Genomic DNA, 19,020 nt, shown 5'->3' on the forward strand with positions numbered 1-19,020 from the left:
AAAATAGTGGGGCAAGACCATGATTTAAAGTCTTTCTACCAAAGTACAATTAGGTCTATTCAGTTATTGGACCCTCCTTCTGCCTCAAATATATGCAAATATAATCTTGTATAAGTAAGAAATGTTTTGTGTTTGTCTGGTCTCCATAAGTAAAGACTGTATAGTGTCAAACTGCTCTAGTGACTATGTATGTATATAAAGATTTTACATGAATAATATATATTATGGAAATTTTAGAAAGTGAAATGGTTTGGGAGGACTGTGGAATAGGTCAGCATCACTATGAAGTAGACTAGGACGAGTGTTTAGCTGGTCAGCATCACTGTGAAGCAGACTGGAAGGAGTGTTCAGCTGGTCAGCATCACTGTGAAGCAGACTGGGAGAGCTGTGTTAGAAGACTATGTTCGAGGAGCAATAATGACAGGAGATTTAAAACTGGCAGCAAAGAGCCCATTCAACCTGCTTTTACCTGTCGGAACTGAATCTTAATGTCACAGGAAAACAGGTGGATGATTGGTAGTTATTTCTTCTGTGCTGCTTTTGATTAGCTAAGTGGTTAATATCAGGAGATGATATTGCAGCTGAAGAGTACAATTAGGAAAATGACTTTTCAAACTTTCAACATCCAAAATAATTAATTGAATAGAGTGGAGCTTGCTAGGTAGATGATGTGTTACAGCTGAGTATGTAGGAGCTGTCAGATGCTCGTGCATTCCACGATGACCACACCTGCAATAAATAGTTGGCTCCATGGGGAGTTTAGGCTTAGAGTTAATGAATTAGAGTCTGAGTTTTTGACACTGTGACATATCAGGGAGTTGTAGAGTTATGTGGTCATGGTATTTCAGGAGAAAGTCACAACCCTTAGATTAATTACATCAAATTCGATTTGTGATCAGAATCAGGGAGTATAACAACAATTGACACAGGTATTGGGATCCAGAATTTAGAGTTAGGAGAGCCTCAGCCACTGCTTCTGGTTGCACAGATTGCAATAGAGTTTGAATTAACCCGAGCTAACTCTAGCCCTATCATTGAAGGATGAGTGAACTGATTAAAGCACCACGGTGCTGAGTGCCATTCAAGTGGGGGAAGAAAAGAGAAACATAGTTATGGGACATAGCACTGTTATGGGAATAGATATTGTTCTCTGCAGCAAAGACAGAATGTCCTGAAGGCTGTGTTGTCTATCTGATGCCAAGATTCAGGACATCTCTTCTAGGCTGGAGAGGAATTTGGAGTAGGAGGAGGATCCAGTTGTCATGGTTTATGTAAGTACTAATAACATAGGTAGATATGTGCCCTGCTTAGGTCATGGAGCAGCTCCGGGCTAAATTATAAAATAAAACTATAAAGGTACCAATGTCAGGATTACGATTTTAGCCATATTCAGATTGCCCTAGATTAAGCTTAGAGGGCTAAAGGTGTGGTTGAAAGATTGATATGGCACACATAGACCCCAACTCATGGGGCATGGTACTTATACCGGGAACAGAAAGAACTGATCCATTCTGATGGGCTCCATTTGGAGGACGCAACTAAAAATTGATAGTGGGGGGCAGGGATATGGCAGATTATTTTGAACCAATATTTTGCATTGGTCCTCAATGGAAGATGCGATAAACATTCCAAACCTGACAGATAAATAACCTGTTTTGGAAGGAAAAGTCTTGAAATAATCTCTATTATGAGGGAAAGAATTTGACAATACAACAAAACTAAAGACAGACAAGTCACCAGCACTAAATGGACTACATCCAAGGGTTATAAAGGAAGTGGTTGCAGAGACAGTGGAGGCATTAGTTGAAATATTCTAGAATTCATTGATTGGAAAACTACTGATGTGATGCCCCTGTTCAAGAAGGGAGGGAGACAAAAAGTAGGAAATTATAGACCAATTAATGTAACATCTGCTGTTGGAAAATGGTGAAGTCCATTATTAAGAAAAAAATAGCAGGACATTTAGTTTAGCTTAACATCAGAGAGTGAATATGGCTCTATGAAAGCGAAATCTTGTTTGACAAATCTACGAGAGATCTTGAGGATAGATGAAGTAGAGATGATAAAGGGGAACTCATAGATGCAGTGTATTTGGATTTCCAGAAGACAGTCGATAAGTTGCCATATGTGACAGTTATTGCATAAGGTAGGAATACATCTTACTGAAGGTGATCTATAACATGATTTGAGGCTTTATTAACACACAGATGAGAGGGTCAGGATTAATAGGCCTTTTTTAGGTTGGCAAGACATAACTGCCACAAGGATTAATCTGAGATTTTCAATTATTTACCATTTATATCAATGACTTGGAGGGGGAAGAGTGTTCAATATTCAAATTTTATGAAGCTACAAAAATATGTGGGAGGGCATATGTTATGATGAAGACAAAAGGAATCTGCAAGAAGATTTAAGATCACTTAAATGTAGAGAGTCTCAGAAAAGTGCAGCATGGAGAAATTTAGGTGGCCTTATGCATGAAACTCAAAAAGTCAGCATGCACGCAGTCCAGGTAATTAAGAAGGCAAATAGAATTTTGAACTTCATTCGTAGGGAGTTGGAGTTTAAAACTAGTGAAGTCTTGATTCAACTATAAAGGGTGTTGGCGAAGCCACACCTTGGAATATTTTGTCCAGCTATGTTCTCTGTATTTATGAAAGGATGTATTCACATTGAAGGTAGTTTAACAAAAATTCTCTAAGCTAATTCCTGAGATGAAGGGATTGACATATTGAGAATGTCTAAATAGGTTCAGCCTTTATTCATTACAGTTTGGAAGAATGAAGAATCTTAGATTCTGAATGTGCTTGATAGGGTAGATGTTGAGAAGATGTTTTCATTAGTGGGGGAGTCTTGAACTAGGGGGCATAGTTACAGGATAAGGGTACACTTATTTAAAACAGAGATGGAAAGGAATTTATTTTCCCAGACGGTAAATGTCTGGAATTCTCGACTGCATAGAGTTATAAAGGCTAGATGACTGAAAGTATCTAAAAAGGAGCGAGATAGATTTTGAATGATTCAGGGCTACGAAAAGCTAGCTCAGAAGAAGGGGTGAGGTTTGGGGCAGATCAGCCATTGTCTTATAGAATGATGGAGCAGGCTCTAAGGGGCTGAATGGCCTATACCTACTCCTATTTCATATGTTCTTATGTGTCAAACCTCTTGAGTTGTTATAGCCACAATAATCCAAGCAGTGGAGAATATTACAGCATACACCTAATTGTGCCTAATGAATGATGAACATGCCTTGTAGAGTTAGAAAATGTGTTAGTATCTGCAGAATTTCCAATATCTGTCCGACTGTTGAAGCTATACCATTTCTATGGCAGATCCAGTTCAATTTCTGTCCAATAGTAACCCCAGGTATGTTCATAGTAAGGGATTCAGCAACGGTCATGCCAAGAGGAGATAGTTTGATTTGTCCTTGTTGGATATAGTTATTGGTTAGCACTTGTCTGGTGCAAATGTTACTTGTTGCTCAGCCTAGATTTTAGATTGTTATGTAAGAAAACCCAGACTGCTTCAGTAACTGAGGAGTTGCAAATCATACTAAAAACTAAGCAATCATTACTGTACTTTCCCATTTTTGGTGCTATTATGGAGGGAAGGTCATTGAGGAAGCAGCTGAAGATGGTTGAACCTAGGACATTACACTGAATTTCTCCTTTAATGAAGCCCTTGGGCTGAGATTATTGTCCTCCAACAAACACAATATTTTTCCTTTGTGCTATTATTGACTGTAACCACTGGAAATCTTCCTCTTTGATTTCTATTGACTTCAATTTTTGCTCGGACTTCTTTATGCCGTACCCATAATACTTCTGTGTGCCTTCATTCACACTTCACATCTTCGAGACCAATTCTTTTGATATGTTTGTACTTAGGCTGTAATAAGGTCATGAGTTAAGTGGGTCTAGCAGAACCACCATTATGTGACAATCATTGTTGTGTAAGTAAGGGAATACATGCAGAATCTAAAAGTTGTATTAAATTTCTAGCAAGATTTCTATAGAAGTAAGCTGGTGTTGGTGTTAGCAATTCATCTCCTTACTAGTCAATATTTATGTTTAAAGTGAAATGCACAATATCTAACTGAATATACAGGAATTTTTTAAATAGAACATTGAATATTGACAACAAATGCAGAAAATGCTGGAGAAGCTTGGCAAGTCTGACATTGACTGTGGAGAGAGAAACAGAGTTAACATTCTGAGCCCAGTATCAACTCGAAATGTTAATTCTGTTTGTCTCTCTACAGATGCTCCCAGACTTGCCGAATTTCTACAGCATTCTTTGTGTTTGTTTCAGAAATCCAGCATCTGCAGTATTTTGCCTCAATACTGATAACATTTAAAGTCACAGTCAGAGTTGTACACCATGGAAACAGATCCTTCAGTCCAAATTGTCCATGCTAACCAGATATCCTAAATTAATTTAGTTCCATTGGCCACCATTTGGCCCACATTCCTCTAAATCTTTCCTATTCGTGTACCCATCCAGATGCTTTTTAACTGTTGTAATTTTACCACTTTCCACCACTCCCCCTAGCAGCTCATTCCATTCACGTACCATCCTATGTGTGAATAAGTTGCCCATTAGATCCCTTGTATATATTTCCCCTCTCATATTAAACCTATGCCTTCCAGTTTTGGACTCCCCTACCCTTCGAAAAAGACCTTAGCTATTGACCCAATCCATGCCCCTCATGATTTTTTAAACTTATATAAGGTCACCCCGCAGCCTCCAATGCCCCAGGGAAAATAGCCACAGCCTATTCAGCCTCTCCCTGTAGTGCAAATCTTCCAACGCTGGAGACATCTTTGTAAATGTTTTCTGCACCCTTTCAAGCTTAACAACATCTTTTCTTTGGTGGGGAGACCTGAATTGAACACAGAATTCCAAAAGTGGCCAAACCAATGTCCTGTAAAGCTGCAACGTGACTTCTCAACTCCTATACACAACACACTGACCAATAAAGGCAAGCGTACCAAACACCTTCTTCAATACCCTGTCAACCTGTGATTACACCTTCAAGAAACTATGAACCTGCACCCCAAGTTCTCTTTGTTTGGCAACAGTCTCTAAGAACCTACCACTAAGTCTAAAATTCCTACCCTGATTTGCCTTACCAAAATGCACCATCTTACATTTGTCTAAATTAAACTCCATCTGCCACTCCTCAGCACAATGGCCCATTTGAACAAGATTTTTTTGTACTCTTCATTGTACATTACACCGCTGTTATTGTTTCATTTTGGACACGGTCCACAGCATTAACTTCTGTGTTAGATGCTGTCTGGCTGTGGGCCCCTCACTGAGTGCGAAACAATGCAATGGGCTTATGCAGATATCCTGCTAGTGAAGGTAATATCGGTGTATTACTAGGGTTGTGCTCTTGTCCTCTTGTCTTCTTTCACCCAGCCCCTTGCCACACCATGTCCCCATGCCTCACTCTTCCACTAAACTGCGGGCATGGTGGCTCAGTGGTTAGCACTGCTGCCTCACAGCACCAAGGTGTGCTTCCAATCTGTCTGTGTGGAGTTTGCACATTCTCCCTGTGTCTATTTGGGTTTCTTCTGGGTGCTCTGGTTTCTTCCCACAGTCCAAAAATTTGTGGATTAGGTGGATTGGCCAGGCTAAATTGCCCATTGTTTCCAGGGATGTGTAGGTTAGATAGATTAGCCATGGGAAGTGCAGGGTCACTGAAATAGGTTAGGTGGAGGGGTGTTGGGGGGAGCGTTAGTTCTTGGTGGGAGGCTCTTTGGAAGGTCGGTGCAGACTCAATGGGCTGAATGGTCTATTTCCACGCTGTAGGGATTCTATGATTCTAAACAAAGTAGGAGCATCATGAAGACAGGCATGAACACATTCAGTTTTGTGGGAACTACTCTGAATTACAACTTACTTTATGCGACTAAGCCATTTTATTTTCTTCACCTTTTAGACTGATTGCAGCTTATCAGCCATGGATCAACATACTGACAATTCCCCAGCTCACAGGTTGGAATCTGCTGCTTCCATTTTAGGCTGCAGCATCACTGATGAGAAGCTTGCAATTCATTTGGATCAAGAAGATCAATTGCGACATATTAGAGACCAATTCCATATACCCAAAATGAAAGACCTCCCGTTTGGTAAGTTCTAATGTTCGAATAGTTCAATTGTGCTGATACTTCATATTGATTTAAGTATCTTAAAACTTTAGAGTTATTAAAACTTTAGAGTTTTAAGACCATATGTTGCAAGAGTAGAAGTGACCATTTGGCCCGAGGAGTCTGATCTGATAACCAGATTGGGACATGAGGAAAACCTTTTATACGCAGGAAATGGTTAAGATCTAAATGCACTGGCTCAATGCAGTGGAGGTACATTTAGACATGACCTTCAAAATGGTATTGACTAATTATCAAAGTGAAAATATTTTCAGGGCTGCGATGAAAAGGCAGGTGAATGCGATGAGCTGTGATGCTCTTGCAGACCTGATGGGCTGGATGGCCTCCTTCTGTCCGTCCTATGATTCAAAGCTATTCTCTATCACATTCATGTCTGCTTTTCTGCCTCTTCCCTGTAACCCTTACTTTACTTACTGATTATCTCCATGTAGAATGTTCTTAATGATCCAGCCTTGACAATGACATGGTAGTTCAGTGGCTATCACTGCTGCCTCACAGCACCAGGGACCAGGGTTTGAACCCAGCCTTGGGTGATTCTCTGGGTGGCATTTGCACATTCTGTGTGTATGCGTGGGCTTCCTCAAGGTGATCTGGTTTCCTCCCACAGTCCAAAAATGTGCAGTTTAGGTGGAGTGGCCATGGGGAATGCAGGGTTACAGGGATAGGGTAAGGGACATGAGCCTGGGTGGGATGTTCTACAGAGGATGGATGTGGACTCGATGGGCCGAATGGCTTGCTTCCACACTGTAGGGACTCTAGCTCTCAACTGTAAAGCATTCCACAGATTCACAAGTATCTGAAATAGTAAACTCATCATTTTGATTTTTAATGGGCAACATTGCGATGATGCTGTTTGGTCCTAGAAATTCTCACGGGGAAACATGCTCTCCACATCTAACCTGTCACGGCCATTGAATCTATATGTTTCAATATGGTCATCCATCATTCTTCTAAACGCATGAATATTGGCTTGACATTTTCAACCTCGTTCGTACACTTATGTTTAAACTAGTGAACCTTCTCTGGACTGTCTCATATGCCATTACATCTTTTAATAGAAAAAGCGATCAAAACAGTTCACTGTATTCTAAGTGTGGTCTGACCAGTGCTGTTTATAGTTTTAGCAAGAGCTTCGTAATTTTATACTCCATTCCCAATGAAATAATACCTAATAATACTTTTGCCTCTTGATTTATTATTTTTGGAATGTTATTAATGTTCTTTTCCATGAAGATTGATGCAAAGTATTTAGTTATCACCTCTGATATTTCCTGGTTCCACTGGGAGGACTGTAGATTAATTCCACCAGGATCTTCTTCTATTTGATTTTTCATTACTCCACCATATGGATTCTACATCTTCTGATCCAAGATCATAACATGCTGTTGCATTTATTCCATCCCATACTAACAAAGTTACCTCATTAATCATTCCTTCCTGCCTGCCCTTTTGAAAGTCACATACTCCTGAGTATTTAGTTACCAGCTTTGATCTCCTTGTAACCATGTCTCTGTAATGGCTTTAGGGTATTACACCACTAACCAATATCTGTGCCATTAATCCATTTATTTTGTTCCAAATGCCCTGCATTTTGTTGTTTTGCCATTTTTCCCCCTTTGACCCCATGTACTTCCTTTAATGTTTGTACACTCTGACCCTTCCAGTCACATTTTGGGTATCATTACCTAGATGCCTGTTTGCAATGTTACCATAGCCTTTTGTTTTTTAAGTCTACATAACCTGTCTCCAATTTGTTCAAAGCCCTCGTTCTTCAGGTCATCAGGATACTGGTTCCGAGATAGTTGGAGTGAAGCCCATCCCTTGGGAACAGATTGAAGGGTCTCGGCCCAAAACATCAGCCTTCCTGCTCCTCTGATGCTGCTTGGCCTGCTGTGTTCATCCAGCTCTACACCTTGTTATCCCTTCTACCCTAGTATTTGTATGAGTGATCCATGAATAGAAATCTACTAACCCCACATCAATCTTTGAACCACACATTTAACTCCTTGGGTTAACTTTTACATTTTCTTGGCTAAGAGTCAATTTTGGCGATTTCATGAAGGGCTTCTCTCTGCCAGATCTGACTCATTTATTACCAAATCTGCCTCATTAATTACCTACCCTTCTCCTACGGCTCCCCTTGAGTCCAATTGTAGTCCTGTTCTATCACTTGTTGTACCCAGAACCATTTGCGACCACTGGGATATCCCAGAATGGATTGGTATTTGTGGTGCTGGTGCCATCTTTAATAGGTCATTGTGTACCTCGACACATAATATTAGTTGGGATAACAAGGTGTGGAGCTGGATGTACACAGCAGGCCAGGCAGCATCAGAGGACCAGGAAAGCTGACGTTTCTCCTTCAACTCCTCCCACTTCCTACAGGTGGCCATGGGTACCTGCATGGGCCCAAGCTATGCCTGCCTCTTTGTAGGATACGTGGAACAGTCCCTCTTCCACAGCTACACTGGCCCCATCACCCACCTCTTCCTCCATTACATTGATGACTGTAACGGCGCCGCCTCGTGCACCCACAAGGAGCTCGAACAGTTCATCCACTTCGCTAACACCTTCCACCCCAACCTTAAGTTCACCTAGCTGCTCCTCTGATGCTGCCTGGCCAGCTGTGTTCATCCAGCTCCACACCTTGTTATCTCAGACTCCAGCATCGGCAGTTCCTACTATCTCTATTAGTTGGGAGTTGTCCTACATGGTTCCTGACATTCACCCTCGATATGACTGAAAAGAGAAAGTCAGCGCCCCGCTGTGTGGTCAGCGACATGGAGAACCTGTTGAATGGGATGATACAAAGGCAGGAAATACTCTTTCCCACTCCTGCAGTGGACACTATGGCACCAGACATGCCAGCCTGGTCCCAGGTTGCCACCTTAGTCAGTACAGTTTCAGCAGTGTGGAGGAATCCACTCTACCCCACTATTGCTTGGAACATCTTCTCTCACTTGCTCTCACTTACCCCATCTCCTACCTGTATTAACTCTGGATGCCTGCTCTACTGCATAAGCACTTGTCCAGAACACCACTCTCCTGCACCAAAACTAACAGCTGTGCCACTTTCATCCCCATTAATACCTGCCTTCCTGTCATTTTAGGAGGAAAAATAATAGGGTGGAAAGAATCAAGGTGTGTGTGGGAGGGTTCTGGAAGACGTTTGGCTCTTCACCCCTCATGCAACTCTGACTGCCAGGGGATTTTTTTTCATTTTGGTGACCCGTGACTAGTGGGGTTACACATGGGTCAGTGTTGGAACTGCAACTGTTTACAATGTCCAGGAAGGAAGGATGCGAATGTACTGTAGCCATGTTTTCAGACAACATAAAAAGAAGTGGAAAGGCAATTTACAAGGATACAGTTTACAAGAGATACTGATAGGTTAAGTAAATGGGCACAAAGATGACAAATGGAGTATAATGTGGGAAAACTTGAAGTTGTTCATTTTGGAAAGAAAAGCATGATAATATTGTTTAATGAGGAAAACTGCAGAAAGCTACAACATAAAGGCACTTGGGGTACTTGTGCACAAAACGCAGAAAGATAGCACACAATTTCAACATGTCATCAGGAAGGCTAATGAAATGTTCATACTTATTTCAAGGAGTTTGGAGTATTAGAGGAGGGAAGTTTTACAAGGTGCTGGTGAGACCACAACTCGAGTACTGTGAGCAGTTTTGGTTTCCTTATTTCAGAAAAGATATTATTTTACTGAAGACAGTACAGGGAATGTACACTAGCATAAACCCCATTATGGAGGGATTGTCTTATGAGCGAAGGTTAAACAGGTAGGGACTTTACTTATTGGAACTTAAAAAATGAGAGATGATCTGATTGAAACATATAGGATTATTAAGGGGCTTAACAGGGTAAATTCTGAGGGAATATTCCCTCATGGGAAAGTCTAGAATTAGAGGGCATAGCCTCAGAATTAAAGGATCTAATTGAACACTGAAATGAGAAGGAATTTCTTCTCTCAGATGGCTGTGAGTCTTAGGAATTCCTTGCCACAGAGTTGTAGGGCAGAGGCCTTGTGTACATTTAAGGCTGAGACAGATAGATTTTTGATCAATAGGGGAATCAAGGGTGATGGGGAAAGAGCAAGAAAGTGGACATGAGGAATGTTGGATCAGTCATGATCCTAATGTTTGGTGGAGGAGGCTCGAGGGGCCAAAAGACCTACTCCTGTTCCTCTTTCTTATGGTCTTGTAGCATTCTAAAAGTGAACTGAGATGTATCATGTGTTCAGAGATGCCCCTGTTGTGTGACCTGAGATTTTGTTGCCTGGTGTCCAACATGAAGATCATCCAAACGGACCCCACCTACAAGTTTGCTGAAAATGACAGCATAGTGGGATGGATATCTAACAATAGCGAGTCAAAATACAGCAGGGAGATAAAGGGCTTGGTGACATGGCGCAATGAAAAAAATCTGTCACTCAACATCGGCAAAATTAAAGAACTGATCATCGACTTCAGAAAGAAAGGAGGAGACTGCCCCACACCGTGCCCCTCCACCCCGCTTTTACATCGATGGAACTGAGGTTGAGAGGGTGAAGGGCATAAAGTTCCTCAGTGACAATAACCAACAACCTGTTGTGGACTTCCCACATAGATGCTACCGTCAAGGAGGCACAACAACGCCTTTTCTTCCTCAGGTAGCTCAGGGAATTTGGAATGTCCATAAGGTCCCTCACTAACATCAACAGATGCACCATTGAAAATATACTATCCAGGTACATAACAGCCTGGTATAGCAACTGCTTTGGCCAGGACTGTAAGAAACTAGAGAAGGCAGTGTGCACAGCCCAGACCATCACGGAAGCCAACCTTCCATCCATGGTCCCCATTTAGCTTGCTGCTGCGGAAAGGCTGCCAACATCATCAAAGACCCTTCGCACCTCGGAAATGATCTCCTACAATTTCATCAGGAAGAAAATACAGAAGCTTGAACACACATGAGCAGTATCAGGAACTGGCCATTATCAGATTGATGAATGGACTCTCCAGCCTCAAATAACGCAGATCTTACTAATATTGATCTCACCTTGCATAGACCCTGTGCAATGTAATCTGTATATCTCTGACTGAGTCTTTTTGATCTGAACATTCTTTGTTTACTATGATCTTCCTGTACTGCTTGTAAACAAAGCTTTTCACTGTATTTTGGTATATGTGACAATAAATCAATCAATCAATCAATCAATCAATCAATCAATCAATTTTGGGTAAAGCTGTGAGCTGAGGTCATCTGCTTGGATTCCATGTTGAGAATTCTCAGCAACTAGTTTGCTTGTGGTAGGCGGTACAATGGAAAGCTACATATTATCAAGACAAGATTATCAGTTTATAAGGCTATTCACTAGCAATAATCCCCCCCAATAGGGAATGCACAACTACCTAATGAGAATCTCACCTTTATGCAGGGAAGTCAGTCAAAGAATGCAACATGTTGTTTCTATATCAAGATAGGTTGGGCTTGTCACACAATTTCTGCCACATTTCTCACCATAGCCCATGTCGTTAGGTCTTTAAAGATTCTGCCCCTAGTCCGTATTTACCCTGTACCAGTTCACACACGGCTCCTGACATGAGTAAATGTTATTGCATTAGCTAATCATTTGAAATAAAGCAATATTGCTTTATTAAATATTATAGTTCCTCAGGTTAATACCATTCGTTTTCCCTTTGCATCACTTAATGGAAGGCTGCTTCAGTCAGCTTTAGCACTCTCATTTGAAGATACATTGACATTAAGAAAAGATTTGTAAGTAGTTTTCAATAAAACTGACTATGATGAAATTAAATCATTAATTTATGTTTAATTAGACAACTACCATGATCTTTCCAGAATTTTTTAGAGAAAATGGACGTGAAAAAAAATCATCAGAAACCATCATCTGGATTCATAATGCAATCTAATCCTGTCACTCAGAGGTGTATTTTTACTGTGACCTTATAAAAATGTGGTAGCATTGCAATCAGAGCATTTCATTCAGTTGTATGCTATCAGTAACGCTGTAAACTTAAAATTGAATATTAGCACCGCAGATTGATTTGAGTCGCTGGACCACATGCAGTCTCTGAACTATATTTGGGGGTCAATTCTCTCCTTATTAATCCCAGTAAGTTGTTTTGCTTTTTTTTAGAAAAAAAAGACTTTGCTTCCACAATCAGTGCTATAGGAGTAAGTCCAGTGTAATGGTGTAGATGAGACAATATAGACCTGGAGGAAAGCAATGATGAATAAGAGTGCACAGCTGTAATTGTTAAGTTGTAACTGATGCTGGAACAGAGGACAAGCATTTGGAGCAGAAAAGCTTAATGTACAAGTTAGGATACTCAGTGGCTTCATGATTTGGATACATATTGAGGATGTTCACAGTAACTGGAGAAAGAGACAGAGTTTGAGGATGATTGAACTTTTTAAAAAATAATTATTTTTTCTTGAAATGCTATTGTCCATTATTAAAATGCTTCTTTCTACACATTTGGTATTAATTGGCTTTCCTCTAGGCTTTTCTCTTTCCCTGATTGTATCAACTCCTTTTTCAGCACCACAGGTGCCTTTCAACATCCATCACCTTTCCTAAATGACCATTAAGCACCAATATGCTTGAAGAACTGGACAGTGCATTCAAAACTGGAACCTTGATTATTTGTTTCATCTTTTCAAATCTAGAATATCATTTGAAATGATACATGAAACTTTTTAATTTGCTTAACTATCTCCTTTTTTAATATCACTGGCTGGTATTTGTTGTGATAAGAAGCAAGTACCTTACAATCAAATATACCCAGTTCTTGTAGCACAGTGGTAGTGTCACTACATCTAGACCTGGAATCTCAGATTCAATTTTCAGCTGCTCAAAAAGTGTGCAATAACATATCTGAACAGGTTGATTTGAACACATCCATAAACCAATCCGAAGCTAACAAGTTTGCAGAACATATTTGCACAACAGACTTTTCAATTTAGCTTAAAATTAATTTTGAATTTTAAAAAAGTCTGTTTTGTGTCATTGGGTTGGCAGAGTACTTTTTCCTTGTACTGTCTATATCTTTTGTATCTACATATTCTGGCTCAGACTTGAGAATTGTGGTAAATAATGGAGAATATTCACACTTCTGAATGAATCACAATTTGCAATAGATTCTCACAAAATATATATTTCAAACTCTCTGCTGTACATGACTATTTGGCACTAACTTCTGAAACACAAATTAAGTACAATACCTGTACTCACTCATAAGTGATTTACTTCTCTTTGATTAGTCTTCTAGAGACGAAGTCATCCTTTCCAACTGGTTGCAACATAGAAGCTTCAATTAAGTTTCTTTTGTACTTTAGTTGTGGAGAGGAACAAGATTTTATTCTGAAAGTGGTTTATAGCTCAATTAATATTTTAAGCCATGGAAATGTTCACCATGGTACTGTCAATCTTCTTTGAACTTCCTTCAGTCAAGAGTACTAAGGATTTGAGTTTGTATTTGAACAGTGAATAATTCCTTACCCTTCATATTGTAATAGACTCATTTGTCAGAATGTCAATGCAGCCTAACTTACCTCCGGTATTCAAAACTCATTATCTTGAAAGGTTTGTTAACACAGTTCACACACAGATGGCAGAACATCACTGTCGGGGAAGTCACAGTTATTACAAAAGAAAATTTCAAAAAGTCTTAACCAAAGCCAAAGGTTTATCCATCAAACTGCTCTGACTCTTTCAAGGCATAATTGTAATTTGGTCAAGGCCTTCGCAATAAGTTTTTTTTTCATAAGACAATGAGTGTCTCAACTTCTAGATGGAAGTGATTTTTAGTTTGAAAGGTTCTATCAAAGGATCTTTGGTGAATATCTGTAATTTCTGTAATGCATCTTGTAGATGGCACACACCAATTTCAGTGGCAGAGGGAATGGATTTTTGTGGAACTGGTTCAAACCAAGTGGGCTGCTTTGTTTAGCATGCTGTCAAATTTCTTGGATTGTTGGAGCTGCACGCATCCAGGCAAGTGGGAAGTATTCCATTACACTCCTGACTTGTATTTTGTAGGTGGTGGACAGGCTTTGGGAAGTCAAGAGGTGCGTTGCTTGGGAAATTTTGTGAGCGAGTGCGGAATTAATAATTGGAAATAAAGAAATGGCAAAACACAAATTGTTTTGTATCTGTCTTCACAATATAAGATGGAGAAAGTCATCCAGGAATATTAGAAGTTAAAGAGGTGAAAGGGAGCGAGGAGTTTAAAACAATCATGATATTTCGAGAAAAAATACTTTGAAATTAATGGCACGAATGGTTAACAAGTATCTTGGACTTGATGGCCTTCATTTTTGCAAAGTTGTTACAGCGTTAATAGATGCATTGACTTGTCATCTTCCAAAATTCCCTGAACTTTGAAGAAATCCCACGATATGGGAAAACCACGTATGAAGGGAGACAGACAACAAGAAACAAAAAAACTGGGAATGTAATATCTATCATTGGGTAAACACTGGAATCTGTTATTAAGTATGTGGTAGCAGGACATTTAGAACATCATAAAAAAACAAATAAAACCTACATGGTTTTCTGAAAGGGAAATCATTTTGACAAATTTATGAGATTTCTATGAAGACGTATTGGAATAGTGGATAAATAAATAAAACCAGCAATGTAATGTAATTGGATTTCCAAAAGGCACCTTCAGAAACTTCAACAAAGAGCTATGTAAGAGCTAGACAAGAGCTCATTGTTTAGTTGTGATATATTAACATGAATAGAGGATTGTCAGATGAACATGAAACAGAGACCTGATAAATGGGTCTTTTCCAAGTTTGTAAACTGTAACTAGTAAAGTGCTGTCAGGATGAACTAGTTCTAATCAATATGAATGACTTTGACAAAAGGACAAGACTATTGTAATCATATTTGCTGTCAATACAAAAATGAGTAAGAAAGCAAGTTATGAGGAAGACACATAGTGGGAGGAAAGGGATATAGAAATTTTACCTGTGTGATTAAAAAAGCAGTCAGATTATGCTCTGCGAAAACATGAGGTTGTCCACTTTGGGAGGAAAATTAGAGATGCAGAATACTATTCAAATGGAACAACATAACAGACTGTTGCAGTAAAGAGGCATTTGGTTGTCCTTGTACACACAGCACAAACAGTTCACATCCAGGTGCAACTAGTAATTCAGAAGTCAAATAGAATGTTGACCTTCATGGAGCACAAATGTACAGATGTCATGCCTGCAGCCAGAGTGGGCATTGGTGAAACTCCATCTGAAGTATTGTGTGCAGTTACGGTCACTTTGCCTAAGAATTGATGTACTGATGTAGAAGTAGTTCAGACAAGGTTCATAGGGTTGATTTCTGGAATGAAGGAGGCATATATTGAAAGTTTGAACAGATTCAATATATGCTCCTTGAAGTTTAGAAGAAGTGGGGTAGTGCTCTTTTCGAAACATTTAAGTTTCTGAGGGGACTTGACAAGATAGATTTTGAGAAGATGCTTCTTGCCATGGGGTATCTAGAATTAGGGGCTGAACCATGTTCATTGTGCAGGTATCTTGGGTATTGCTTGCAAAGCTTAGCTTAGAGTCATAGAGATATACAGCACGGAAACAGACCCTTCGGTCCAACTTGTCTGTGCCGACCAGATATCCTACATAAATCTACCAGCATTTGGCTCATATCCTTCTAAACCCTTCCTATTCATATATCCATCCAGATGTCTGTTAAATGTCGTAATCATACCACCCTCCACCACTTCCTCTGGCAGCTCATTCCATACACCTACCACCCTCTGTGTGCAAAAATTGCCCCTCAGGGCCCTCTTATATCTTTCCCGTCTCACCTTAAACCAATGCCCTCTAGTTTTGGACTCCCCCACTGCAAGGAAAAGACCTTGCCTTTTCACCCTATCCATGCCCCTCATGAGCTTCAAATGCAACCATCTTCTTGTCCAATATCCTTACCCTTAATCATTTACCAATTAGTGCAGATCAAGTGATTGCCTCTCCTCCATTTACTTGGCATGCAGCCTGTGCAGTTTTACCAATTCTGTGTAGATTCTGTAATTCTGCAGTTCTGTTGTTTAATTTGGCCTGCCTGGAGCTGAGAAAATTGCAGCCTCGTCAGGATGAGACCCTAAGTGACCCTGAATCAGGTGTTAATTGAGTGCTTAAGAATCTTAAGACGAGGCATGGCAGGAAAGTGCATCCCACTATAATCTACGTGGTTGGGGGTGGGAATTAAGGCATTGGATATTGGTTACCACTTGCAAATTGGAACAAATGGACTTCAACCTCTGAAAAATCCTGTGCAAAGTTGATTCTGATCACCTTGTGTGAAAGCATTAAGTATTTGATGGTGCCTGTCTATCTATCACTTACTACTGCCTGCTCGATTGAAGTCTTCATCTTCTGCAACAGAACTTGTTGATGACTTTGCTCTCTGGGGAGCAGGCACGTAGTTAACTTTCCTCTATGGCTTAGCTGAAGGCCACTCATGTCCAGTGTGTTATCACATATATATCTCGTGTCTATCTATCTTTTAATGTGAATGAACCTCTGATTTTTGAGCAAATATCAGGGCAAATGATTCTTCTTTGTAACTCTCTTTTTGTTTTTCCACCACTGTCTGCCCAGTGTACAATTCTTGAGTATCTGAAAGGATAAAAGGGACAGGGACATTGTTTTGGTGAGGGAAGCGTGTGGAAGTAAAATATGGACTTGCATCATCTGGAGCTTGTAAATCAGTAAAGTCTTTGGGGTGAGGGGAGAGTGAGCTTGAAAAAGAGAATTAGGTACAAGGATAGCATCATGTTTGCAAAATGGCAGCCGACCTCAGCGACACAGCTATCTGCAGCTGCCATCTGTCCCCTGCCACAACCACCCAGCCCTACCTGCACAAACCTATACATCTGATCCTGCCCATCAGAACTGGCTGTCTCTCATTTTGCGCCACATTGTTCTATGTCTGTGAGTGGAAATTCAATCTGTTGGGGAGTTCAGTCTGGCTGTGTGCACAGGGTGTGAGGTGTGGGTTTCCATATTGCGTATCCATTTTAAGGTAGCTAACGATTTTTAGTTCATTTAATGGCAAGAATAGTTTCCAAATAAATCTGTTTTGTGCTTTACCATACTGTTCTACTGAGTGAAAGTTAGTGTTGAATTCACAATGACGTATTACTTAACTTTGCCTCTGCTGTAACCTTGTGTCAGTCATCTTGACAATTGAATATCTATATGTTTCATCAAAATATTGTGGGACACAGTTTACAGATGAAAAATTAGATTTTATGTGAAACAGCAACATTAAAGAGAGAATAAGAAATGACATACACTAGGGGATTTACAATACTGAGAGGTTTCTCTGGTTACCAGATATCCTTAAGACCAAAATCAGTGACATTTTTAAAATAAATACTATGCTATAGATTTCATCTGTATACCTGTGTACTGTTAAAATTGTCTCACAAGATTTTTTTTTCTCTATTTCTTCAATTGCAGAGCTGTATAGATTTCAAAGAGAATTTGAACATATTTACACAGTGGTAGATAGAATCCTCCAAATGAGCACATAAGAGACACAATTTACCAAAATTCATATCCTCATTAATTTTCCAAATGAAGCTAACGTATGATAGGACATTGTTCCTGTACTTTTCTACCGTCTATTTAGCATTGAATCCAAGGAGATGCATGAATTGCATGTTGCTGGTATTTGATTCTAGTGACATCAATCTTGGAATTTCACAAGAGATTTGTATTACTTGTGTCATTTAGTATGTGGTGTTAGCAGGTATCTACATGTTCCTGGTCAACTATACAATGCCCATTTTCCACAGGAAATTCACGGTGGGCTTATCATTGCATTTGTGGGCCTACTCCTCTATAACAAATGAAGGTGCATTACACTTCTGTAAAGGTTAAAGAATGTTTGAAGCAGGAACAACCAATTTTAGAGCACCACACTGCAAACCCTATTGCAACATTACCCATCGAGCCTCTTTATTCTTGTCAAATACAGTGGACAGTCCACTTCTGGTCAGAAGTGTACACACGCTTCCTAACCACCTTTGAAGAAATGCAACGTCTAAAAAATGGAAATTATCTAACCTGATTTACAAGTGTTTATAAATCAATCATAATTATCAAAAGACTTCCCTGGCCACAAAGATTTTGAAGAATGGTTGAGGTATTAACTGAATTCATGTGGGATCATGATACTGCTGTGTACATATCCTCATCCTATCATATTAATAGAATCCTGGTGGCCTTTTAACAAATCCTCTAAAGGGGATTGTTGTGGCCACCTTGCTTTTCTGAGGAATGAAGATATGACCCAAAGATGTGTTAAATTTTCCTTTGTAGTACCAGGGCAAGCTATGCTAGGTTTCAGTCACAGATGCACCAAGATCTTGCTAAAATCCCTCCCCTGCCACATACTTTGAATCCTGTAGGCAAGGCTTGGGCAGGTAGTTGATCAGCAGGAGTGCAAATGAATATTTTGACTTTGAGTGTGTTTGTCTGCTCCCTAGAAATTCCCCTCCCCACCTCACAGCCTGGTTCGCAACTTAGGTTAACTGATCAGAGTAGAATAGCATAGAATATCCTTTATTGTCAACATGTACTCCAGTACAGAAGTACAGTGAAAAGTTTTTACAAGTTTTTTCCAGTCTGCTCCGCACCAGCACTCAACTGTGCCAAGGTAAATTGCACTGCACCAGGACTGATTTCCCCTCATGCTGCACCAGGACTCATTTCCCCTCACGCTGCCCAGGGACTCATTTCCCCTCATACTGCACTGGGATTCCTTCCCCATGTGCTGCACCAGGACTCATTTCCC

General features: G+C 40.0%; 1 protein-coding gene across 1 annotated transcript in view; it reads left to right on the top strand.

Annotated features, from left to right (window-relative positions):
* Nucleotides 1-19,020, top strand: part of kynu (kynureninase) — a 201,522-nt gene that overhangs the window by 30,568 nt on the left and 151,934 nt on the right. The window contains exon 2 of the mRNA XM_048599241.1: nucleotides 5,948-6,137. Within this exon, the coding sequence (XP_048455198.1) occupies nucleotides 5,969-6,137 (169 nt within the window). The 5' untranslated portion in view covers nucleotides 5,948-5,968. The remainder of the gene's footprint in view (nucleotides 1-5,947; nucleotides 6,138-19,020) is intronic.

Source organism: Rhincodon typus, chromosome 7 (assembly GCF_021869965.1).
Source record: "Rhincodon typus isolate 14 chromosome 7, sRhiTyp1.1, whole genome shotgun sequence".
Classification (NCBI taxonomy): domain Eukaryota; kingdom Metazoa; phylum Chordata; class Chondrichthyes; order Orectolobiformes; family Rhincodontidae; genus Rhincodon; species Rhincodon typus.